This window comes from Dendrobates tinctorius, unplaced genomic scaffold (genome assembly GCF_039654945.1).
Source record: "Dendrobates tinctorius isolate UK_male_01 unplaced genomic scaffold, ASM3965494v1 ptg000022l, whole genome shotgun sequence".
Lineage (NCBI taxonomy): Eukaryota > Metazoa > Chordata > Amphibia > Anura > Dendrobatidae > Dendrobates > Dendrobates tinctorius.
This window is the reverse complement of record NW_027361690.1, coordinates 92,419,472-92,446,235: the sequence shown is the minus strand read 5'-3', so window position 1 is coordinate 92,446,235 and position 26,764 is coordinate 92,419,472. Positions and strand designations below refer to the sequence as shown.

Sequence of the window (26,764 nt, the reverse complement as noted above, 5' to 3'; positions counted from 1 at the left end):
GCTCCTATATTCGTCACTAGACTTGGAAATCTCCCCACGGAATCAGGCCATAGAGATTGGGAGTCACCTGCTATGTCGCACAGTCGCCCGATCTGCAGGTTCTGCTGGATATGCAGGTCCGGGGTCTGACTTCTCTGTCTTTCTGTATAGCCTGAAATGGACAAGAATAAATCATTACCCATTATTCCGGATTACGATCCAACAGGGCACATGGCCAACATGTGGGAAATTTGTTATGAACATGGAGTTCATCGTATGTGCCATATTTAGGAGCACTGTGTAATTTCAGCAAAAATTTTTCTGAAATAAAGAAGGTGTGTAAGAAGGTTACGTGAAAAGGTATGTAAGAAGACGGTGTGCAAGACAAAGGTGTGCAAGACGAAAGTGTGCAAGACGAAAGTGTGCAAGACGAAAGTGTGCAAGACGAAAGTGTGCAAGACGAAGATTTGCAAGAAGAAGGTGTGCAAGACGAAGGTGTGCAAGACGAAGGTGTGCAAGACGAAGGTGTGCAAGACGAAGGTGTGCAAGACGAAGGTGTGCAAGACGAAGGTGTGCAAGACGAAGGTGTGCAAGAAGAAGGTGTGCAAATTTGAGAAAACAAGGACATTCCCAATGATTACCTGCAGATACAGCGGTGACGGTCTGACGGTCCTCCTAGTCTCTGTTTGCAAGGAGCTGTATGGTGACTGCTGGGGCCTTCAGTGGCCACAGTGGTCACGTGCCTTAACACCAGCTTCACTGTAAAGCAGAGGTCTCAAACACGTGGCCCGTGGGCCGCATGCGGCCCCTGAGGCAGTCATCTGCGGCCCACGGTACACCACGTCTCACTCCCTGAGGCAGGTAGAAGGGGGAAGGCACGCATTCAGGAGCGTACGATGGCTGTTCTGTGTGGACAGGTCCTGGGATGAGGTCACAGGAGGGGGAGGAGCCAGGGGTCACATGATCAGGGGCCTCAGTGTATGCAGGACGCTAATGTCTGTGCTGGTTGTCATGGTGCTGGATGCGGGTAAGTTTATGTGTGGGGTCAGGAGGGGTTACAGGGTAGATGTAGCAGAGCCATGTGTGTATGGAGCGGAACCGTGTGTATACGAGGTGTACAAAGTGGAGCCGTGTGTGTATGAGGTGTACGGAGCGGAACAACGTGTATACGGAGCGGAGCTGTGTGTGTACAATGTGTACGGAGCGAAGCCGTGTGTGTACAATGTGTACAGAGCGGAGCCGTGTGTGTACGTGGTGTACGGAGCGGAGCCGTGTGTACGAGGACCGAGGTGTAGGGAGCAGAGCCATGTGTGTACGAGGTGTACACAGCAGAGCAATGAGTGTACGAGGTGTACACAGCAGAGCAATGAGTGTACGAGGTGTACGAGGTGTACGGAGCGGAGCCGCGCGTGTACGAGGTGTACGGAGCGGAGCCGCGCGTGTACGAGGTGTACGGAGCGGAGCCGCGCGTGTACGAGGTGTACGGAGCGGAGCCGCGCGTGTACGAGGTGTACGGAGCGGAGCCGCGCGTGTACGAGGTGTACGGAGCGGAGCCGCGCGTGTACGAGGTGTACGGAGCGGAGCCGCGCGTGTACGAGGTGTACGGAGCGGAGCCGCGCGTGTACGGAGCGGAACCGCGCGTGTACGAGGTGTACGGAGCGGAACCGCGCGTGTACGAGGTGTACGGAGAGGAACCGACTGTGTACGAGGTGTACGGAGCGGAACCGAGTGTGCACGAGGTGTACGGAGAGGAGCCGCTGTGTGTACGAGGTGTACGGAGGGGAGACGCGTGTGCACGAGGTGTACGGAGCGGAGATGTGCCTTTTCCAAGGTGTAAGGAGCAGAGCCGTGTGTGTACGACGACCGAGGTGTAGGAAGCGGAGTCATGTGTGTACGAGGTGTACAGAGCGGAGCCGTGTGTGTATGAAGTGTACGGAGCGGAGCCGCGTGTGTACGAGCTGTACGGAGCGGAGCCACGTGTATGAGTTGTACAGAGCGGAGCCGTGTGTGTACGGAGCGGAGCCGTGTGTGTACAAGGTGTACGGAGCGAAGCCGTGTGTGTACGAGGAACAAGGTGTAGGGAGCGGAGCCATGTGTGTACGAGGTGTACGGAGCGGAGCCGTGTGTGTACGAGGTGTGAGGAGTGGAGCCGCGTATGTATGAGGTGTACGGAGCGGAGCCACATGTGTACGAGGTGTGCGGAGTGGAGATGTGCGTATACGAGGTGTGCTGAGTGGAGATGTGCGTGTATTTTGGCATGGGGTGGACCCCATTTGAAAGTTCGCACCAGGGCCCATAACATTGTCGTTATGCAACTGCTCATGCTAGAAGAAAGGAGGAGTGCGCCGCTCCGTAGTGGCTGTGGCCCTGCATGATGACATCCCTCTGGCGCTGTGTAATGACATCAGGCCAGCGCACAGAGAGCGAAGGCGTGACTTTCCCCCATTGCTGGCTTTTGCAGGTGACTTTGGCAGTGCGTGTACAGCGAGATGATAGCGCCGTCTCACATGCAGAGCCGACACTATCATCCGCTGAGGTAAGCTGTACATCACAGCTGACAACCTATTTGAATGGTCACGATCGATATTAGCACCGATCGCAGCCGTTTAACCCCTTAGATACCACTATCAATTGTGACTGTATTAAGTTTGAAAGGAATTCGGCCCGCCAGCTTAAATTTTTTTTATGTGCGGCCCATTTACTCTGCCGAGTTTGAGACCCCTGCTGTAAAGCATGGGAGCCGTGATCACTGATCTGCTTCAGGAGCCAAGAGCTGGTCACATGTAACCAAAGACCAGGAGGACCGTCGTCTGTGCTGGATCTACAGGACAGGCGAATACAGATTTTTCGTTTTTTTTACAGATGGATAATCTTTTTAAGGAGGGGGATACACATCAACTTTGGCCAAGGGACAGTTTGTGCTAAAGATCGCTGTATGCCGCAGCTTAATCCAAGTAAATGGGGTGGCATCATATTCTGCAGCGACTTACAGATGTCATCATCACTGTCCCCATTGGGGCTCGCTATGTAAATTCCCTATCAGTAGGTCTTTGGAGTGTGGGAGGAAACCAGAAAACCCGGAGGAAACCCACGCAAACACAGGGAGAACACACAGATGTTGTCCTTGGTGAGCATTGAACCCAGGACTGCAAAGCAACAGTGCTAAGCACTGAGCCACCATGCTGCAAATTATAATGGTCACAATAAGCCCCGATCTGCTGGACTTTTTGTGACTTGCTTATTGTGGTACCTTGGGAATCACTTCCATTTTCCCGCAGTGTAGTAGGGGCATACAGCAATATTTGCACGTGCAACCTGTCTCTTGGCCAAAGTTACCATACAGCCCTATCCTAAATAGGGATGAGCTGCAATATCAGACACAATCCATGGATTTGCATTTTTTTTTTTTTTTTTTAACCCTGGAGAAGCTTTTCCACAGCTATGATGGCTGTCAACATGTCAGAAAGTCTTGAACTGAGTAAACAAGGTTCCACGGGTCCTAAAAAAACACATTGGTTAAAATGTAAAATTGTCTGGCTGCCCATCATAGCCATTTTAGTCCTAGCCGCCACTAATACTCACTAAGCCCATACTAGTAACCCAGATAGAGGAGCGGTGTACAGTCAGCATCCCCATACACGTAATGCCGCCCTCCCTCTCACTGAGCGGCGGCGGTGGTAGTGGTGGGGGGGGGAGCTTTCCCTAGGGGCCCCTGCACACCTATTTGCCTGCACTTTGCACGGAAACCTCCTTTTAAGTTCCTCCAATTCATAAATGTAATTAAATAATTACATTACTGCTAATTAACATGAAACGGCAGATTATTTAAGCGCAAAAAAACACTATTCAACTTCTTAATTATTCTTGTTCACACAGCATTTCCTTTTGCTCGCGCGCCCTAGGTGCAGATAAAGCAGCCCATCTGCTGGTAATTAGAACTAAATAATTTCCGACAATGTAGCTTATCATTTTGACTGCACATTTGATTAAAAACATTGTACAAGCAATATCCCAAAGCGACAAGCGTCAGCGCGAGAATGGGGCGAGGGGGTACCTGACCCGCGGGGGGCTACGTTAGGTGAATGTTTGGAATAGCTGAGAAGCAGAAGCGCAGTCGGTAACACAAACACAAGCTGTGGACCCATTTTCCCAAAACTAGAGGCAAATCGTGCATTTTGTAAAAAGGCGATGAAAGCGTGCAATAATGGGATCGCCCCGCCGCGCGTGCTTGGGTGCACAGTGTGCCCTACATGGAACAGACACACAATACACATGTAGTCACACGGCTCTGTTCATTACACATACAGAAGTTTCTTAACTCATTTCACACGGATGAAAAGCAAATTATAGGAAATGGCCCCTCGGCTGCTCGTCTCCCTCCTTATCCCCCACATCCCATAATGAGTTTATTTGTTTAACTCCCCGAATTAAACGCCGCTTCTAGTGCGGGCCTGGTAATATCACTCTCATCATGTCGAGAACATTTTCCTGCAGAGACCCATCTGAATAAGAGAAGGTCCCCGCGCTGAACTCAATCAGGGAAGCGTAATGTGCTGGGTAATAGAGGTGCTTGATAGATCTGGAGGCTAAGAGCTCTTTACCTAATGATGGGATATGGATAATGCTCCTCCTGCACGTCCTGATGTGATTCCAGTTGGATGCCAGATGCTAAAAAATCAAGGGAAGAGCAATGAGTGAGCGAGGCAGTCTGGAACGCGCTTATCGGAGAGGGCGAGGGGGGTCTTAAGCTTCCTTCCTTCATCCTGCCGTACGGTTAATCCAAGCTTAAATTATATTAATTGATTTAATTATATGCTTTAAAAACATCTCCGCCCCCCCCACACACACCCTCCCTCCCCAATTAATTTAATTAGGAGGCTGCATGATGCGGCTGGTGGTGAGGGGAGATTAAGGCCGTACTCGCTTTAATTAAAAGAATATGAATTAACACGGAAAGTGGGGGGGTAGGTGGGAGGTAAAGCAAATATAAATGAAATGGTGCGCACTAATTAAAAGGCCGTGTTAAATACTTCTTGATAGAGCAATGACAGCAGAGAGGTGTTTAATCCCACCGTGCGTGAGGAGAGGTTTGATAATAATAATAATCTTTATTTTTATATAGCGCTAACATATTCCGCAGCGCTTCACAGTTTGCACACATTATCATCACTGTCCCCGATGAGGCTCACAATCTAAATTCCCTATCAGTATGTCTTTTTTAAAGTGTGGGAGGAAACCGGAGTACCCGGAGGAAACCCACGCAAACACGGGGAGAACATACAAACTCCTTGCAGGTGTTGTCCTTGGTGGGATTCGAACCCAGGACCCCAGCGCTGCAAGGCTGCAGCGCTAACCACTGATATTTCATGGTGATATATTTGATATCGAAATGTAGAAGGGACATACAATCTGTTCCTCTCGGAGATATCAGACCGTCTCTGTGCCATTAGCTTCCAACATCTGGATGACAGTGACCCCACAAATCGCACCACCCGCCCCGAAACACAACATTACAACTCTCGCCTTCCCACTAGAGATATGTAATCCACCGAGCCACCATTCACATCCTAACTGGTGCACGTAGGTGTGAAGGGGGAGGTGGACCCAATTAATGATTCTATGACCACGCTGGAGAAGGTCTAAGCCCTGGGAGGAAGGGTTGTCATGAGATTGCCACGGCTCAGGATCTACAAGCAGTGGGTCTGTTAAAGAAGCCCTCCTCCTCCCATCAATGGTTTTATCCTCTTAATATATTACAGTTATCACATTGTATAGCACTGTGTACTTACAATTGCTCCTTTTGGCCTTCTTCCTAGTTAATTCTTCTCTTTTCCATTAGGACTATGACATCACATGATTATAAACTGACTAGCTGAATCCTTCTGAGCTATATGTAGAAACAGGAGGTCGATTTTCCCTGCATGAGTCATCAGTCACTGCAAAAGTCACTGGTAGGGTGAGGAGAGAGCAGCTGGGTTAGGAGATGAAGAGGGGAATGATAAGTGCAGGGACAAGAGACTTCATGTTTCTACATAGAGAAGAATTAGCTGGGTAGAAAGGCAAAATGAGCAATTGTAAGCACACAGTGCTGTATAATATGATGACTGCAGAATATTAAGAGGATAAAAACTTTGATGGGAGGAGGCGTGCTTCTTTAAGTACTGATAATAGTCCTAAAAAAAAAGCTTACATTTTTATATATGTTGAAGGTCTTTAATATTTTACATCTGATTTGACCACTTTAATGATATGTTCATCGTGGCAAATCCAATATATTTTTGAAGGCAGAAATTGGAGGTTGATCCTCAAATGTATGTGCAAAGTATGTGTCAGTGGATCTGCATGAATAATAGCCCCATTTCATGGAGATAATCCAGACTGGACAATTCTACATTTTTTTTATAGGAGGAACACCAAACCATGTATATTCTAATTCTTCTCATTAATTATTTTCACTTACTTGCTTAGAGGCGGATTGTGAGCAGATGTGGGTTTACTGGGTTAACTATTAATTAGAGGGAATCTGTCACCACGTTTTTGTTACTTCATCTGAAAGTTACATTATGTAGGCGCAGAGACCCTGGTTCCAGCAGTGTCACTTACTGGGCTGCTTGTTGTAATTTTGATAAAATAACAGTTTTATCTTCTGCAGATCTAGCTGTTCTCTAAATGCTGAGCTCTGTATAACCCCGCCCCCACACCACTGATTGGCAGATTTCTGTGTACACTGTGCATAGGCAGAAAGCTGCCAATCAGCGGTGGGGGCAGAGTTATACAGAGCTCATGAATATGGAGGACTACATGGCAGCAGGTTTACTAGTCCTCTAGCAATATTCTTCTGTTGAAAAAGCTATGATTTTTCAAAACTACAGCAAGCAGCCCAGTAAGTGACACATCGCTGGAATCAGAACCTCTGCTATTACATCATGCTGCTCTCAGATTAGTTGGAAAAAAACTGGTGACAGATCCCCTTTAAAGTAGAAGGCCTGCAGGGAATAGATTCATCAGACACAGTGACATCATTGTCCATGGTTAGTATATAATACTGCAGCTTGGGTACATTTATAGAGACTCTGTCAGGAGGATTTTGCTATGTAGTCTGAGGACAGCATTAGGCAGGGGTTAAAACACAGGTTTAAATGATGTGTCATGTATTGATGTGTGCTGTTCTTTACTTAGAGTAAAGGATTTTTATCAACTGATGATTATCATTGTCCAGACCACAGCAGCTACAGTAATGCATGCATGCCAGTCTGACTCCGCCTCCTCCTGTGATAAGCAGCTCACTGTCTATAGACAATGTACATACAGAGCCTGGTGTGGGCGGGGGCAGCTTTCTCAGCTTTGCTTCAAGCTAAATCTAGGAACTCTGGTAGTTTACGGAGTGCAATGATTCTGACACAAAGTGATACATCATTGGATTCAGGATTTCTTTCCTTACATCATGCTGCTCTCAGAGAAGGTAGCAAAAACCTGGTAAAATGTTCCCTTTAAGAAATGCAATAACATAGACAAGATTGGAATGGTCTCTGGGAAAATAAAGCAACCCTTTATTTAAGGCTGTTCAAATTATTATTATTATTATTTATTTATATAGCACCATTAATTCCATGGTGCTGTACATGAGAAGACACATATATATATTTTACACTACGTGAAATAACACAGGCTGTGTGCTATTCTATAAAGAAGAAATCCAGAAATCCAGATGAATGATGCCTGCAGGAAGGCTAACTAGGCCTCCGTTAGCAAATCTGCTGGATGCATTTAATATAGGGGCCTTTGTCTTTCCTTACATTAAAGAAACACTACTTAGAAAAGTCTTCCCCAAAATGAAAAATCCTAATCTTCAAAATTCGGCAGAAATGTATGGAAATAAAACGAGACCTGGAATAAAGTTAAAGAGGAAGAAGTGTGCACTAAGTGTCCATTTATGATCATGTAGCTGCAGGGCACTCGCGCTGCAGAATGCTCCGCCAACTTATAGCCATGTTTTGTCACATTCATTTATTTTCATATTTGTGTATTTATTAATTGCCGGGATGATATGGGAGCGGATAATTAAATGCACGCTGCAGTTTAGAGGATACAGAGCGATGTGTGCGACAAATGAACCCGTAAAAACGTCAATATCTAAAGGGATTGGATTATCACTGGTTAGACAGCCTGCAAATGTCACCTGGACAGGCGCTCAATTATGAGGGAATTTGCATTTTTCATAATTCATTTTATTATTGAACAAAAAAATACATTCCTAAAATAAAAGAAAATATCAGTGACAGCGGTTTTTTTCGCTAACAGTCATGAGCTCTCAATAGGGTTTAGATCAGGGGAGGACGGGGCCATGGCATTAGTCTTTGGATGCTGCGATGGAGCATCCTCCTGCATAAAAGTCATGGCTTTCGTGAAAGATTCAGACTTTTTCCTGTACCGCTGTCTGATAAAGTGTCTTCTAAAGATTAGCAGTAGGTTCTGGAGTTGAGTCCATTTAAAAGGTCCAACCTAGCTCATCACTAGTAATTCCGGCCCATAGCGGTGCCCACCTCCATTTTGCTGGCATCTGAGCTGAAGTGGAGGACTGTGCCCATTACTGATCCAGTCCTGGACCCATCAATCTGGTCCTCAAGAGTCACTCATCTATCGGTGCATAAAATCTTTGAGAAATCTGTCTTCAGATGTTTCTTGGCCCAGTCTTGGCGTGTCTTGTTCAGTTGTGGTCAGGTTTCAGCCTTCCCCACCACGTCTCTGAGCACTGAACACCTTGTACCTCTGGGCCTCCAGGGAGGTGGCATCTCTGGAATACGACAGCCCTGGAGGATAATGGCTTCCTAGTAGCTTCTCGGTTGATTTTTCTCAAATCTTTAGGCGTTAATGTGCGTCTTTTTTTCTCATTGCAAACACGGCACATTTTAATTTTCATGGTTGTGGTTAAAACCTCAACGATTTCACAGTGATCAGGGCAAAAAACATGCCCTGGCCGCGGCACATTAATACAGCCTCGATTGATTCATTATTAATAGACATCAGCAAAAAGATTTGGAGTACCCTGGTCCTGCATCCACTCTAGCACTTCATGGCAGACGGTCCAGGGCAGTACGAACTTCCTCGCAGAGCTCTCGATTGCCAGCACTGAGCGATTCTTGCGGTTTCTAAACCCCCTGTGACTCATGTCAGGGCGCTGCAGAGGACTAGTAATCACAAGAGGCGCTGAGGATGCCAACATTTGAATGCTCCCCAGAGAGGCTGGCCCTGACCCGGCTTGCCATCTTTTTGGTAATACCTAATTAACACCTCTGGGTATCGTCCTATGTATGAGGGTTTGCAAACGTACATGCATTACATAGTGTCTGTTCAAATCACTATATAGTCTGTGTAATACAGGACACGGCGTCTGGACCAAGAGATGAGGATCCTGAAAACGAGACTATGAAACTAACTCTCATTCATTGGAGCTGCGATAAGATCTCACAGTCTGCTACACTTTCTATAAAGACAAAGCCGGAAGTACTGTACATGTTAATAAAAAGAACAAACAAAAAAACAAGTATCTGCTTTCCCTTTTTCACTGTTAAATCTAATAAATAAAAATAAATACAAAATATTATGCTATCTTATTTAAATCTAATGACTATAAATGCCAGTAATTCTATATAAATAATATTTTTATGTATTGTACCTTGAAGTACAGTAATGGAGCTAAATGCGATGAAAAATCCACCAATTGCTCACCTTTCTTCGGGATCGAAAGTTCCGTAAATGACGTTCCCTGGACTCTCCTAACATTTTCTTTACACGGGTTCTTTGTACGTGCAGAAGCCAAGCAATGACAATGACGCCGGCGGCCCACCTCTGCCGCCGATAAGCTAGGTATGCCAGTCTGTCTCTGTAGCCTCGCCATGTGGCCTGGATCTTCTGAGCTGCGGCCGCCTTTCCATCTCTGCCCTTGTAACGCTGTCCAGGGCGGCTCAGGAAATTCTGAACCCAGGATCCGTTTTCTAGGACGGATAGAAGCTGGGATACTGATGGTGTCCTGCCCAGCTGCTGGTCCAGAATGGCTGCTCTCATCTTGTCTCCATTTACCACTGCTGTCAGTACGGCGTAGCCCTGGAGCAACTTCTGCAAGCTCTCCAAAAAGGGCAGAAAGCTATCCCACCCGAGACAGTAATGCTGTTTAAAGGCCAAAAAGTCTGCCGCTTTGTTGTCTATGAAACCATTATGGATGGTGAAGCAGTGACCAGTGTCCGGAGTAACTGGAGCTAATGCCCATGCATCCTGGAAACAGAGAATGGTGTTACCAGCTAACACATAGCGAGCAAACAACAAAACAATCAGCGGGTACATTCATTACCTTTGGATGGAATATGAGGTGGCAAGTGGCATTTGTATGAAATGTTACTCTGTACATAGCTGATCCATAGTAACACACATGATGGACCCCAATGACTTATAATGGGGTCTGTCAGGATTTTGTCATGGTGACTTTCATTTTTTTTCACCAAGATCACTTTAGTCTGACAGCTGCACCATTTTTGAGACTGTTACCAACATATGTAGGCAGTATCTGGTCTAATATATCATTTTATTAAAACATGTATTGCATAAACAGTGACTTATTTTCTGTCCTCCTTCATCCCTACAGCATTGTGTGCAATGGTTTGTGTATGGAGAAATAATATGATTTTAAAACCAACTACCTGTGACTCTGGAGATCCATCGCCCCGCTTCTCCCTCCACATCACATTGGTAAATGTCCTTGTAGTTTTGGCCGACACATTATGGGGTGTTGAAGCGATCTCTGCAGCACTGTCTGGTATCGGACGCTCAAATTCATCACGGGGACTGCCAGCGTTCTTATGGATGTGCTCCGCTTCCAAGGTTGGGTTTGCTGGCTTGATAGCATTTCTGACTGTAAGATGGTGAAATACACAAAACGTGAGATTTATATATAATACACGCTGGACCTGGTGTATATAGTCTTGAGCCAGCTACATTAGGTAGCTGTTGGCAGAACTATGGTTCGGCTGACCGTTTGTCGAGGAGCCATCTCAGCTACCTCTCCCATACACAGGTGCACTCCTGTGTTATCTATGAGAAAGACACATCTGGCGGCAGCTGCTCTCCTGGAGAAAAAAAGAATTGACCATACGTCTGATATGCCGAACCCTTAAATCCCCAGATAATCAATTGTCCAGGGCCCCCATAGACATCAGCCGAACGTGTCGACATTGGTTTATTTGGTTGACATTATTCTCATGTGTACGGGGGGGCTTTGCTCACCTTTCCCTGCTCCAGCGCTGTCTCTCTGATACTACTCCCAGTTTATTGTTTATAGGCTACAGCAGTGAAGTCATGACTATAGCAGGAGTGACCACTGCAGCTAATCACTGGGCTCAGCAGAGGTGAATTTATTATTTTTTGATAGCACAATCCTATGGGCTGAAGAAACTATATGCATAAAAATCCCTTTAAAGAGGTTGTCTGATCTCAGAAGAAAAGTCTGCATCCACCCTATATGATTGCCGGCTGCTAAGTCGTGACAGTGTACCCAATGTCATGATTCCCCTGTGTTCCCTATGCGGGTGGGTGGTCACATGACTACATGCCAACTAGAAGTCGGGTGAGTCTAGTTGGCACATGACCGCAAGTATGCAAATTGCATACATTTAGTCATGTGCACGGTGGCTCAGTGGTTAGCACTGCAGCCTTGTAGCGCTGGAGTCCTGGGTTCGAATACCACCAAGGACAACATCTGCAAACCCATGTTTGCGTGGGTTTCCTCCGGGTACTCCAGTTTCCTCCCACATTCCAAAGACATACTGATAGGGAATTTAGATTGTGAGCCCCATCGGGGACAGCAATGATAATGTGTGCAAACTGTAAAGCGTTGCGAAATATGTTAGCGCTATATAAAAATATAGATTATTATTATTATTATGTGACCACCATCTGCCTAGGGAATACAGGAGTCTGCAATTTTTCTAAGACCAGACAACCCTTAAGATGTATGCAAAGATAGAGCTTACCAACTTGTATACTAGAGCCATAAATATCCATCAAGATGGTAATGACTAGTTTGGCCAGCTGGACAGGGCACCCTTTACATTGAGGCCTCTGAAGACTAATCCCACAGATGGACCGGAGGGTTGAGCTGCAAAATATTTCAATTCCAGTTGTCTGTGAAGCACTAGAGAGAACTGTGCAGCTAAAGAATAGCAGCAGCACAGTCCTGTGTGTCTTCTGCTCATTACAGATCTAGAAGACGATATAATTTGGACAATATTGGGAGTAATATTGGCCTTTTTAGAGGGGAAGTATATGATAGTGATATTATTTACTCTATTGAAGCATTATTTAGGTATTGTATGGTGTGTGACAAAGTCAGCGAAATAGTACTGGAGGAGAGATATGTATCACTGCGGTTGTTAGCTTCAGTGACATGAACCTAGGAAAACGCTCCAGGACACAAAGTGCTGAGAGGGGTTAATCGGCGATGTTTAGGGCTAGGTTGAGTGAACAGCTAGCTAGTAGAGTGGGTGGAGTCCAGAGGATAAATACACAGCCTTCTGGCTCATTCAGTGTGGGGTATGTCTGGAGGTGCACTGTCCATTGCTGTGTTTTCATGATAAAGAAAGCTGAACTTTTGTTGATCCCACAGCAATACGGACTGTGCCATACTATATGTTTTGTTTTCCTGTTAGGCTAGAAAAGCCGTTTTGTTTTGCTATAACTGCACTGGTTTATGCGGTACCTTTAATAAACCAGTGGAAGATTTAAAGAGACAGTGTTCCTGTGTCTATTTCTATGTGACGCCAAGTGAGCCGATCTACCACATGTATTATTGTATATCTGCAGCTTTAAAAATACTGAGAAAATCTGGAGGAGATGAACCCTAATTTTTCTTGTCATTTACATGACCCCTCTTTTTTTTTTAAAAAAAAAAAAAAAGCTCAGCGCTCAGTGAGCGTAATTTGCTGAATATATAGTAGCAGTAAAAAATGTTCTGAGCAGAAAATTATCCAAACTCAGTGGCTATGTCATGAGAGTAACTAATAGGAGAATCCAGACTCATGGTGTCACATTGGAGTTAGAAAATGTCGTTGCCTGCTCCGACATTCTTTCAGTGATCGGACAGTTGGGCTTTGTTTAATTAGGTCATATATAAACCAATAATTAGAAGGCCATGGTCATTCCGAGCAGTAATATCAGAGGCTATGGTGATAGAACAACAATAATGTGTTGAAAAGGGTATTGGTCACGTTGAAAATCTTACTCTAGAGATGGCCTTGGTTACTGTACTAGAGTGCGTAATTGGTAATATAAAGATAATTTCTAATGAAGTAATGCAATTCTGTGGTTCAAAATAATACGGATGATAATAAAAATCTCTGTATGTTCTGCTTGGGAGTGTAAGTTGTAAAAAAAAAAAAGAAAGTGTTATAATGATGGGGAATCAGTTGACGTCTATTATGTTACAGGCAGCACATAGTAATTTTTATGAACTCCAGAAACATATTGACCGATTTTCTCAAACCACCTTCGATGTAATTCTTGAAAAAATAATATTTTCAACACTAAGCCTGTGCCAATTGGCTAATAAGAAACATGACCGAATACACTGGACGCATAAGCCTGAGTGTCATGATCCAGGCCGGGGTTTGTTTCTTGTTATTCTCTCCACGGTCTGGTCGTGTGGGGGTTAACCTTCTCTGCCTCATTTTGGGTTCTGTGTGACTATTTCAGTCTGCTGTGGCCTGCCGACCAATGTCAGCGATAGTTCATGCTTCCAGGCTAGAGCAGCTAACCCCTTGATACCGTGCTTTGTCCTCTGCCCGTTTACTCTGTTCCCGTGACTTCCCTTTCCTGCCAGTCCGCTTGTCTTAGTGTTTTCTCCCTGTGCTTGGACCTCTTGGTATGTGATCCGGCTTGTCTTCTGACCTGTTTGACTGTCTCACGTCTGTTATATCTGCTCCCGTCTGGCTCTGACTTCTGGCTTGTATTTGACCACGTGTATTGATTTTTCCTCAGGTCCTGTTTTTCCTGACTGTTGCTGACTCGGCTCGTTTGACGACACTTTTGCCACCAGGTGGCGCCTGTGCTGCTGCTTAGTGGTGCTATGCTGTGTGTGCAACCTCTCTTCCCTCACCATCACCCCCTGGTGAAGGTTGCGCTACACTGCACTGCAGCAGCATTACAGGAGTCATTGAGACTGGCTTTTTGCACAGTGCTCCCTCCACCTCTGCCTGCCTCCTAACCTCCTCGAAGTGACTGATAGGCTGCTGTGTTTGCAGTGAAATAGCAGATCACTGTCAATCATATCCCTAAGGGGGCCGGATTGGGGAGGAGCAATCCGCTCATGAATACACCACAGTACCTTAGTGAAGCCATTACCCACACCAGACACCCTACTGCGCACCTGGAACAAACAGGACATGTGCAAGATTTCAGTTCGGCATGGACACCATCACTCAACACATGGACATGTTCCTTGCCTGGCTTGAGCCTGCAAATTTGCAACATAATTTGCACACACTTCATTAACAATAAAAAATAGTTTTCAGATGTTTTTAGGTGGACTATCTGGCATTGTTAGTTCTCGGGAGAAATCTGCCAGCAGACTCCTTTTAAATACATTTCCCCCCCAAAGTTTACCTTTGCCTTGCATAAGCGTAGCTGCTCTTCTTGCATGGACACCATGCAGGGGCAGAGGCTGTTCCTTTATAGCAGGAGGAACCAAGGTAATACGAGCAGCTGGAGGAATAAGGCCTCTCTGTATCAGACTCAGGATTCCTAAGGAAGGAGCATTTCAGTAAGTGTATCGAAAATATTCAAAATGTGAATTCTGTATACAAGAATGTATTCACAGTACTGCAGCTTTCATCGGAACCATTCAACCAGTTTGTAATCAGACACCTCCCTTACGGTTAAAGAGTAGACGCTTTCAGGGCTGAAATGTGAAGTCAAGTCACTGTATGTGACTGCAGAATCGTAGCTGTGTGCGGTACGGAAACTTTCAGGATTCCCCTGTATTCACTGGGTGGTAAGTCACCTGACCACATGTTTGCGATTTGTATACTTGCTGTCACATGCAGACTAGACTTTCCTGACTTCTCTCAATAGAAGAAAACTGAGAACAGAGGGGAGAGTCTAGTCAGTATATGACCACCACTATATATATCTGAGCAGTCATGTTTCCACTCATGCACTTGGGTAAGATAAGGGAATTGTGACAGCGTGGGCATTGCACACTGTCATGATTTTGCAGCCTGCAGTTGCACAAAGTCCATAATGAAACTATAGTCCAAAGTGAAATATATATAACAATATAGATTAATATTTATACAAAATGTTTTGATCTGTAAATCTCTTGGGGGTCAATGGTATTTTTTTCCCAACACCAGCATGCTCTGGGTATGGAATTTTTCTGGCGTTTCCTCACTGCCTTATGTAGACTTGAAAAAACAACACTAAAACAGCACATTTCAAATGTTACAAAATGTAAAACCCACAAATCAAAAGAAAAAAAAAGAAAAATGCTTAACTTTCATGGAGACATTTATAAGTGTTTCTTAAAAACTCGTGTGTGAAAGAAGCCTTATTAGCTGGGCTACTATAATGTAGTGAGTAAATGATGGTATATACACACATGGTGGCCACGGTGCAGCGGAGATGTGGCTCATATTGAAGCCTCCTGTGCTTTTATGGGTACAGCCACTGATACCTGTCCACACACTGATCAAGCTGTGTAATTACCCATGAACATGTGAACTAACCCATTGCTTTCCCTACATTACATTGCCATCATTCCTGAAGAATTATGAATGCAGGACTGGGCTGTAAACACAAATTATATCTTAGCAACAATACAAGTATGAGTAATGCAAAATATTTACAAAGTTAAAGGGAATCTGTCATCAGGTTTTTGCTACCCCATCTGAGAGCAGCATAATATATGGGAAGAGACACTGATTCCAGCGCTGTGTCACTTACTGGACTACTTTCTGACATTTCAATAAAATCCCTTTTTTATCTGCTGCAGATCTAGCAGGTCTCTGAATGCTGAGCTCTGTATAACCCCGCCCACATCACTGATTGATAGCTAATTATGTACACTGTGCATAGGCAGAAAGCTGTCAATCATTGTTGAGAGCAGGGGTAACACAGAGATCATGAATATGGAGGACTACCTCTCAGCAGATTTACTATTTCTTTAAAATCTACTGATAAAATAGTGATTTAATCAAAAATACAGTGAGCAGCCTAGTAAGTGACAGATTGCTGTAATTAGGGTCTCTGTCTCTGCATTATTCTGCTCACAGATTAGGTGGCGAAAATCTGGTGACACATTCCCTTTAAAATATACATTGTAGATTAATACAGTATTAAGCTATGAAATGGTTGCTCGGCTTTCTCCAGCAATCCCTATGACAGGAGCAACGGTCAAGCATCCAAGCCTCTAGACCACACCACACAGCCAGGGTGCAGAGCTATGTTCTCACGATCAACGGGGGTCACAGCAGTCGAATCCCCAGTGATCAGTGATCCCCTGTCCTGTGGACAGAGGAAACTTACTAAGGAAAATCCCTTAAAATAAGTTGTCCAAATACAGTAAAGATTATTTATTTACGGTAGTTTTAAAACTGTAAAACAAATATAAATACAGTTAAATACACTTTATATACACTTGATATTTCAGAAACAAATTGTGAACAGTTGAAAACAAAACACATAAAAACAGCCTGGGTCGCATCTGGCATTGTAGTTCAGCGACACTGAAGGGAATGGCGTTGAGCTGCAATACCACACACTGGCTAAGGACAGGAGTGGCGCTGTTTTTGGGCAAGGTTTTAGGCAATGTTCACACGATGAGCATATTCCATCAGTATTTGTAGCCAAAACCAGGAGTGGGTGATAAATACAGAAGTGGTGACGGGTTTCTATTATACTTCTCCTCTGATTGAACCACTCCTGGTTTTGGCTTATAAATATGGATGTGAAATACTGACCAAATACTGATCGTGTGAATGTGGCCTTAGGGTCCGTCTGAAAAGAACCTGCAGGGGCAATAGTCCTGCAGCCCCTTGCTCGGAGTACAGACTGGTCCACAGCAGCTTGCATTTACCATTTTGTGAAGGCGTCCAGACACCTTAGATAGCAATAGCCGAATGCTCTTTCATTGTTGACTTTCCCATACACATTCACGCTCACTTCAGTTAAGTGTGCATATGTTTTCAATAGGGAGAGCTGATTACACAGCTGCCAGAGGCAAATCTCCCTGGCAAACATAACAATTAGGCCGAGATCACTCGGACAAGTCTCACATCTAAATACCTGGCACTGCTGCCGGGAGCGGAGCGAGTGCAGTAATCAGACTGCACTCAGATGTCATCCGAGTGCAGTTTGAGGTTTTTCTTGCACCCATAAACTTGAATGGGAGAGTATCTTCCCAGTTCAGAGTGAAATCACAGCATGTTTTTTTTCACCGACAGATTCTGCCACTGAAAAAAATTGTTCATCAGCACCCCACTGAATAACATTAGTCCGAGTGCTATCCAATAAATATCAGATAGCACTGATCACTATAGTGGTGTGACCCAGGCCTTAGGCATTGCAATTCAACATGCACAATCCTTCTCCTTAGGCCGGGGTCACACTTGTGAGAAACTCGCACGAGTCTCGCGTCTCAATATCCAGCACTCGGGATCGGAGTGTGCGGCTGCATGTATTTCTATGCGGCTGAGCGCTCCGGTCCAAGTGCCGGATATTGAGACGCGAGACTCGTGCGAGTTTCTCACAAGTGTAACCCTGGCCTTAGGCTTACCCTCTCCTGAGGGTATGTGCACATGATCTGGAGTTGCTGCGGGTTGGACGCTGTGTACTTGTGCAGTGTCCAGATGTTACAGCATTGTGGATGGGATTTCAAGAGATCCCATGCCCACTATGCGTGCACAGATGCCCGCGGCTCACCCGCGGAGACAGACATGCGTCACATCTCTCCAGACCGCAGCATGCCAATTTCTCTTGCAGAGAAGCGAGTCTCCGCAAGAGAAATCTCACCAATAGAATGTATTGGACGCGGTGAACACATGCAGAGTCACCTGCGTTCAACAGACGGCAGCGCTTTGAATGCGGCGAACATACGTTGTGTCCAAAGCACTGCCAGTTCTGGATCGTGTGCACCCGGCCTAACAGCTCAGGACGGCGACATATGTGGAGCGGAGGGGTCCTGAAACTGGTTGGATCCAGCAATATAGCAATAAACTTGTGTTGCGCTCCTGGCTTCGGAAACTTGCCACCTCCGATAGTCTGCAGAGGTGGCCAGTAACCTAGGCAACGAGCAGTAAACTATACAATTAAAAAAACCTCCATAAATGGCAAATGTGCTTGTTTTTACCTAATAACCTCTATAAGTGATCACAAGAAGCTCTCTAGTGTTTTCTATACATGCTAAGGACTCAGCAGAAGGTAATATAGTGCACAAATGTAGCAAGTCCAGTGTAAACAGAACATACTTCAAAATATAGGAAATTGAATGAATAAAATCGGGAAAATGGCTTCCTTGTATTCCACACTAGCTGGCACTTTTCAGAAAGAATGTTTCTCACCGATGACATTGGAACAGAAATCATAAAAATGAATAAATACAAACATTACTGATGAATTCCATGTTTGTGAGAGGGCATCGGATGTCCTAATCTCAGCTGACGGTGCTAATTTCCCACATACATTATGCTGTCACTGGCCATAGGGAAAACAGGTGGTAGTTAGTGGTAATTATCCCCCCGTGTAGTGGCCGTGGGGTCAGTATTCACACCTCTCACCTTTCTGCAGGTCTTTTTCATGCACTGGTGGTGGCGGCAGAGAGGCGTCCACACGATGGGAGGCTGGGAGGACGGACAGATGACTGACGGTGGGGCCTCTGGCAACCCTCTCAATAGGCACCTGTAAGGAGCAAGATTTAACCCGGTGAATGCACGGATGCCGGGAATACATCATCTCTGCTAGGTCCTGTTCTATCAGGCAGAGGTGACATATTCCCTGGAAACTCTCCAGACAATAAACTATACAAGACATCATTAGAGTATCACAATATTAGAAAAAGCCTCCTTTTTGCCTCTAGCGCCGGAGCCATTTCTGGTCCCCGGTCCTCATCGGAAATGTACCCGGCAGGTGTGGTAGGGGAAGGCATGCAGAACTTTTGCAAACGCCACATCTGTTTTGCAGAGCGGGTGACATCAGCGGTGCAGAAAGGAGAAAAAAGATGGTAGGATGGGGGTTTGAGAGAGGAAGATAGGAGCTGGCTCAGTCTGCCTGATGCTTTGCACGTGGGCATAAGGCCAGGCAGAGAAGAGCGGGCCCATCTTATTGGAATTCAGCGGTGGCCCTCGCTTCCTGTCCAGAGACAGATGTAACGCAGCCGTCCATGGCATTGCAAGCAGGCACTGAGCTGTTTCCAGGGATTTGTGCGGAGTGGAGAAGCAATGTCGGAGGCTCACCGTGCGCCCCGGCATAGCAAAATGACAGCCAATCTCCCATTCCACATGACAAGCACTGGATAAAAACTTTAAACAAATGGTGACCTTTCCAAAGATTAATTTGTTTACCAGCAGAATCCTCCTCTCCTTGTCATCCCAGATGGAGCACATCCGAGCGTCCCCAGATTCTAGGTGTAAGGAACGCTGACTCCAATCAGCGCCAACTCTCCGGCAATTAGTTCCGGGCTAGTTTTTTTCCCCCCTCTCTCTTGTATAATATTATCCCCATCCCTACACACACAATTACCTCCCCATCCGATCAGGGAAATTGTCACGCTTCCCATTACTGGTTTAGTAAGTACATTGCAACGGAAACATCAATTTGATTACAATGAAAGTAAACCTCCGTGACAACCTCCAACAAGGGCATGAAATGTCTATTATTCCGGAGCGTTACTCCTGGTGGTACACGCTGCGTGACAGCTTGGTATCAAAGCACGATGTCATCAGTGATCTATAACCGAAAATTAAAATATAGGGTAACTGGGAACAAACCCATCACAGATCCATAGAAGAAGTGATAAGCTCAAGATCAGTGGGGGTCCAACCACTGAGACCCCCAATGGCGCCAGAAGAAGGGATGCGTGGCCTTCATTTCACTAACGGAGCAATCATGCATGTACAATGCTCGGCGATCACGGTAGTCACATAGTGTTTAAAGGGCAAGTCGCACATGTGTGGACGTCGCTTATTTGCTTATTCTGCCAGTAGAGGTTTCAGTAGTTGCATTGTGATCTTTTTATTTAAAAAAGTGTGCCACCTTCTCTTGTTAAAGGCAATCTCTCACTAGGTTTTTGCTATGTACTCCGAGAGCAGCATGATGTAGGGCTGCGACCCCAATTCCAGCGATGTATCACTTGCTGGTCTGAATGTTGTCATTTTGATACAGATCTAGCGCTGCTCAGAATGCTGAGCCCTGTATAACCCTGCCCACACCACTGATTGGCAGGTTTGTGTACACTGTGCATAGGCAGAAAGGTGCTAATTAGCTGTGGGGGTCAGGTTAGGCAGAGCAGATGACTAGGGGGCAAGAGACACTTAAGGCCATGTTACACGTATCGATGTCCCAGCGATCCCACCAACGATCCGACGTAGATGGGATCGCTGGGACATAGTTAGTTGATCGCTGGTGAGCTGTCACATAGACCAGGGTTCCCCAACTCCAGTCCTCAAGGCCCACCAGCTGGTCATGTTTTCAGGATTTCCTTAGTATTGCCCTGGTGATAATTGCATCACCTGTAGAATACAAGGGAAATCCTGAAAACAAGACCTGTTGGTGGGCCTTGTGGACTGGAGTTGGGGAACCCTGACATAGACAGCCCCTCCAGCGATCAGGACCAGCGAGCAAGCTGATTTCCAATGTAAACAGTGGGTATCTAAGAGCCGCGCAGCTCTTGGATACCCACTGTTTACATTGGAAACCAGCTCCCAGCGTCGCTGATCGTTGGTCTCTCACTGTCACACGCAGCGATGCGCGCTGGCCAGCTGGAGACCAACGATCAAAAAACGGCCCAGGACGTTTGAGCTCGATCAGCGATACCCGGCAGGGGGGCCGGTCGCTGATCAATGTCACACACAGCGATCTCGCTATGTGTGACAGGGCCTTTAGACCTGTAGCGATAATCTCCTGCTGATAAACTTATTTTATTGAAAACGCAACACACAGCCTTGTATGTGACACATCACTGAAATCAGGGTATCAGGTCTTATATCAAGCTGCTCTTAGATTAGACAGCAAAATAGATTCCCTTGAAGGGTATGTGCACACGCTGCAGATTACTCTGCGGATTTTTCCACGCGGATTTGGCTAAATCCGCAGGTCAAATGACCTGCGTTTTACCTGCAGATTTAGTGCGGATTTCCCCAGCGTTTTTACACCTGCGTTTTCCTATAGTGGAGCAGGTGTAAAAACGCTGCGGATCCGCAAAAAGAATTGACATGCTGCGGATCTGAACCAGCAGCAAATCCGCGCGGAAAAACTTGCAGCACGTGCACAGCATTTTTGAAAATTTTTGCACATTTGTCATTCTGTGCTTTTTGTTTGTGTTTCAGTCAGGGTGGAGTGAACATGGTCCAACAGACTTGTTCACATTGTGCATGTCACATGTGTGTTTTTAATCCAGTTTTTTTCGTGCTTATGCATGATTTGAGAGACCCCACCCCTCTCTTGTGTGACATGCACATAAGGAGCTGTCTTGCATCACGTGCCCATACCAGAAAGCGCCTGTCTTAATCCTGCTCATTTAGATACAGTTCATATGTTCAGGTATTAAATACATTAGATAGGGACTGCTTCAATACGGGTTACCTTGACGTTGGTGAGGCAGCTTGTTATACATTTTTTTGCAAAAAAACGTATAGACTAAATACCCTGTGTTTGTTATTACCTTTTATCAGCACTTGCTGACTACTGTTATATGTCTTATTGCAAGGTATTTTTGCACATTTGTCATTCTGTGCTTTTTGTTTGTGTTTCAGTCAGGGTGGAGTGAACATGGTCCAACAGACTTGTTCACATTGTGCATGTCACATGTGTGTTTTTAATCCATTTTTGAAAATAGGTAGACTTGAATGGTGCTGTAAACGCAGCAGAATCCGCAGCGTGTGCACATACCCTAAGGCAGCACAAACTGTACAGCACTTTGGTACGAAAAAAAAATGGCTGCTGGTGGGGGAGCATGGGGTCAGCCTCCTCCTATAGAAAAGCAGGTTTCCCATGCGAGATGCTTTACAATTGGATATCTGGTCACATGCTCCCCCACCGCAGACATTATCGGGACAGAAGTGTTCGTCAGTTTGTTATCATTGTTAAAAATATAAAAGTGTGTGGATGTTAAGAAGGCTGTTAGTCTAGTAGCGCTTTAAGGCTAAGTTCACACGTAGCAGAACTCCCGCAGAAGTTACCGCGGGAATTCTGGAATTCCATTCCGCGGGAAAATCGCATTTTAAATTCCCGCGATTTTCCCTCAGAAAAACTAGCGATTTGCAGGCGTAATTAGCTTGCAGAATGCTAGCGTTTTCCAAGCGATCTGTAGCATCGCTTGGAGAACTGATTGACAGGTTGGTCACACTCGTCAAACATAGTGTTTGACGAGTGTGACCAACTTTTTACTATTGATGCTGCCTATGCAGCATCAGTAGTAAAAAGAGCTAATGTTAAAAGTAATAAAAAAATTAAAAAATCGTCTTATACTCACCTTCCGACGTCCCGCGCAGCGTCCCCAGGCCTCCGCGATGCTTCGGTAGGTCCCATTCCATGATGCATTGTGGCAATGACCTTTGATGACGTTGCGGTCTCGCGAGACCGCTACAGTATCGCGAGACGCGACGTCAGCGAAGGTCATCGCAATGGTTTACTGGGAACGGGACCTGCCGGGAGCATCAATGAGGCCTTATGATGCTGCGCGGGACATCGGAAGGTGAACATAACACGATTTTTTTATTTTAATTCTATTTTTTACAGGGATATGGTACCCAGAGCCCGGAGGACAGTCTCCTCTCCTCCGGACCGTGGGTACCATCCGCAAATGTTCTGCTTACTTTTCGCATGGTGGGCACAGCCACATGCGGAAAATAAGCAGAACAATTCATTCCTATGTGGGCGGAATTGCCGTGATTCCGCAAAATAATGAGCATGCGGCAAATTTTTCAAAGATGCGATAACGCCGCGGGAAAATCCGCAGCATTAGCACAGCATTGTGGAATCCCACAGGATTGCATGGGATGCCGTTTTTTTGCGTTTTCGCGTCAAAATCGCACGTTAAAAACTGCCGCGAAAACGCGAAAAAACTGCGACGTGTGAACGCAGCCTAAATGTGAAATTTAGTACATATTCCGTATTATAAATTGAACTTAAAGGAAAGCTATTATTAGAAAATGATTTATTGATTTAATTAGTTTTTCTGAGTTTCATATATTTTTTTATTTTTTTTTTTAAAATAGCTCAATCTGTATTAATAATAAAAATAGAAATCTTGTAGTTTTCACATTGGCCACAATGGAATTTTAGATTCTAACTTCCTTTAGTTTCAGGAAATAACATATTTACTTTAGCCACATTGGTCGGATCCCAAACCTATCATTTTCTATTGAAGTGTCTAATGAGCGTGTGCAAGGATCGTTGTGAAGTGAGGGGGAGCAGGGTCAGCTGTGGCATCGCATAGAGTGATTGGTGGATCCTGTGCTGTGTATGGAGGTGTTACCTCTCATTGAAAGGACAGGACAGAAAAAAACTCCAATTATCAGTGTTACAATTACAAGATTACTAATTTTATTTTTTTAAATTAAGATCCTAATATGAAAAAAGAACATTGCCAAAATAAAAATACATGCAACACAAATGCCTGAATTACGCAATGTCATTTTCTGATGATAGCTTCCCTTTAATGCCCACACATTTGCATCACAGGGAATGGGACCTACCGAAGCATCGCGGAGGCCTGGGGACGCTGCACGGGACGTCGGAAGGTGAATATAAGACGATTTTTTAATTTTTTTATTACTTTTAACATTAGCTCTTTTTACTACTGATGCTGCATAGGCAGCATCAATAGTAAAAAGTTGGTCACACTCGTCAAACACTATGTTTGACGAGTGTGACCAACCTGTCAATCAGTTCTCCAAGCGATGCTACAGATCGCTTGGAAAACGCTAGCATTCTGCAAGCTAATTACGCCTGCAAATCGCTAGTTTTTCTGAGGGAAAATCGCGGGAATTTAAAATGCGATTTTCCCGCGGAATGGAATTCCAGAATTCCCGCGGTAACTTCTGCGGGAGTTCTGCTACGTGTGAACTTAGCCTTAAAGCGCTACTAGACTAACAGCCAGGGATTTGCCTAAAGGACAATACGCTTAGCAAGTATATGTTGACATGCCTTTTTTAACTATGTATTTTTAGTCTCATAGAATGGTAGAGTTGGAAGGGACCTCCTGGGCCATCTGGTCCAACCCCCTGCTCAAAGCAGGATTCACTAAATCATCCCTGACAGTTGTCTGTCCAGCCTCTGTTTGAAGACTTCTATTGAAGAAGAACTCATCACCTCTCGTGGCAGCCTGTTCCACTCGTTGATCACATTCACTGTCAAAAAGTTTTTTCTAATATCTAATCTGTGTCTCCTCCCATTCAGTTTCATCCCATTGCTTCTAGTCTTTCCTTGTGCAAATGAGAATAAAGTTGATCCTTCTACAATGTGACAGTCCTTGAGATATTTGTAGACAGTTATTAAGTCTCCTCTCAGTCTTATCTTTTGCAAGCTCAACATTCCCAAATCCTGCAACCTTTCCTCATAAGACAAGGTTTGCAGACCGGTCACCATTCTGGTCGCTCTTCTCTGAACTTGCTCCAGTTTGATGATGTCTTTTATAAAATGTGGCGCCTAAAACTGGACACAGTATTCCAGATGAGGTCTGACCAGAGAGGAGTAGAGGGCAGTAATGATTTCTCATGTGATCTAGAATGTATGCTTCTGTTAATACATCCCTGAATTGTATTTGCCTTTTTTGCTGCTGCATCAAACTGTTGACTCATGTTCAGTCTGTGATGTATTAGTATACCCAAGTCTTTTTCACATGTGCTGTTGCTTATCCCTATTCCTCCCATTCTGCATATGCTTTTTTCATTGTTATTGCCCAGATGTAGTACTTTGCATTTTTCCCTGTTAAAAACCATTCTGTTAGTTGCTGCCCACTTATCCAGTTTATTTAAATCTTTTTGAATCCTCTCTCTCTTCTCTAGTATTAGCTATCCCTCCTAGCTTTGTGTCATCAGCAAATGTAATCAGTTTACCCTCAATTACTTCATCTAAATCATTGATAAAGATGTTGAACAATACAGGGCCCAGGACAGAGCCCTGTGGTACCCCACTTGAGACATTCTTCCAACTGGATGTGCAGCCATTTACGACCATTCTTTGGGTCCGATCACTTAGACTAGTTTCAAACTTGCGCCTTTCGCGTGCACATGAAACTTATGCAAAAAACGCTTACAAACACTTGTAAACGCTGCGTTTTTTCGTCGCATCATCGTGCGCATTACGACAAAAAACGCTGTGTTTGTATGCGTTTTTATGCATTTTTCCATGCGTTTGCATTTTTTATGCACATGGTGTCACAATCACAGGAGGAAAATCCTTGAAAAATTCTTGCAGCAGACTCCACCAATGGGACAGCAGTGGGCGTGTGTTATGGAAATTCTTTATATAGACCCAGTTTACAGCTGAATTCTTGACATTTGCCTGATTTTCTCTTGACAACATGGATCTGCCCAGGAAGAGTTTTCACTTTAACTTGGATCTGGACATCAGGATAGCTCAGGCTTATGCAGTTGCTTGCCATCAACAAAGGGAGAGAGAGAGACAGCAAAGCCGGCAGCGTTTGTGGATAGATCCGATTATTGAACTCTGGGAGAGCCGTGGAGCGTACCACACCCTCTACAGCGAGCTACAGGCAAACCCGGAGAAATTTACTGATTACACACGGATGTCCCAACAAACCTTCAGGTATTTGCTTGGTCGTGTCCAAGATGCCATCCGGAGACAGGACACACAGCTCCGTCGTGCGATTCCTCCCGAGGAACGGCTCCTGGTCACATTGCGGTACGTAGTATTGCAAAAACAATGCCTGCATAATTTTCTTTGTTCTCACATGGACAATTCCAAAGCTGGCAGAATTATTGTTCTGCCATGTAGTTAACCAAAGGCTGCAGTATTTTTTTTTATGACATGTAGTAAAGAAAAGGCTGCATATACTGTATATTTGTACGCCTTTTTTTCTTGTGTTAAATTGTATTTTTTGTTGTTGTAACAATCCATATACACAAATATTAATTTTTGTTGTTTCTCGGTTTCACAGATTCCTGGCTACTGGCGAGAACCTCTCTTCTTTGCACTTCCAGTACCGTATTGGAATATCAACCTTGTCTGGAATAGTTGCGGACACCTGCCGGGCTTTGTGGGACGTTCTCTGTCCCGAATTTATGCCCCTGCCCACTGTGGAAAAGTGGTTTGAAATTGCTGAAAGATTCTGGACAGTCTGCAATTTCCCCAACTGTTTGGGTGCCGTTGATGGGAAACCAAAAAGAACAGGCTCTGAGTACTATAACTATCAAAAGTACTTTTCTACAGTACTAATGGCCATTTCGGATGTAGACTGTATGTTTGTTGCAGTGAACATTGTGGCATTTGGGCATGGGAAGGACTCCCAGGCTTTTAAGAACTTGGACATGGGCCGGAGGTTGTATGGCAACCAGTTCACTTT

The 26,764-nt window shown here is 45.0% G+C and overlaps 1 protein-coding gene across 11 annotated transcripts in view; it reads right to left on the bottom strand.

Annotated features, from left to right (window-relative positions):
• IQCH (IQ motif containing H) overlaps nucleotides 1–26,764 on the bottom strand; it is a 119,418-nt gene that overhangs the window by 55,880 nt on the left and 36,774 nt on the right. For 8 of the 11 annotated variants that reach the window (XM_073568909.1, XM_073568907.1, XM_073568911.1 and 5 more), the window contains 6 exons: nucleotides 18,798–18,918; nucleotides 14,629–14,766; nucleotides 10,674–10,885; nucleotides 9,709–10,251; nucleotides 4,581–4,647; nucleotides 68–151 (listed from right to left, as the gene is read on the bottom strand). In XM_073568909.1, the coding sequence (XP_073425010.1) occupies nucleotides 68–151; nucleotides 4,581–4,647; nucleotides 9,709–10,251; nucleotides 10,674–10,885; nucleotides 14,629–14,766; nucleotides 18,798–18,918 (1,165 nt within the window). Of the gene's footprint in view, nucleotides 1–67; nucleotides 152–4,580; nucleotides 4,648–9,708; nucleotides 10,252–10,673; nucleotides 10,886–14,628; nucleotides 14,767–17,098; nucleotides 17,226–18,797; nucleotides 18,919–19,139; nucleotides 19,337–19,580; nucleotides 19,655–26,764 lie in introns of those variants that run through there. The other 3 variants (XM_073568916.1, XM_073568917.1, XM_073568918.1) reach the window with 3 other exon arrangements.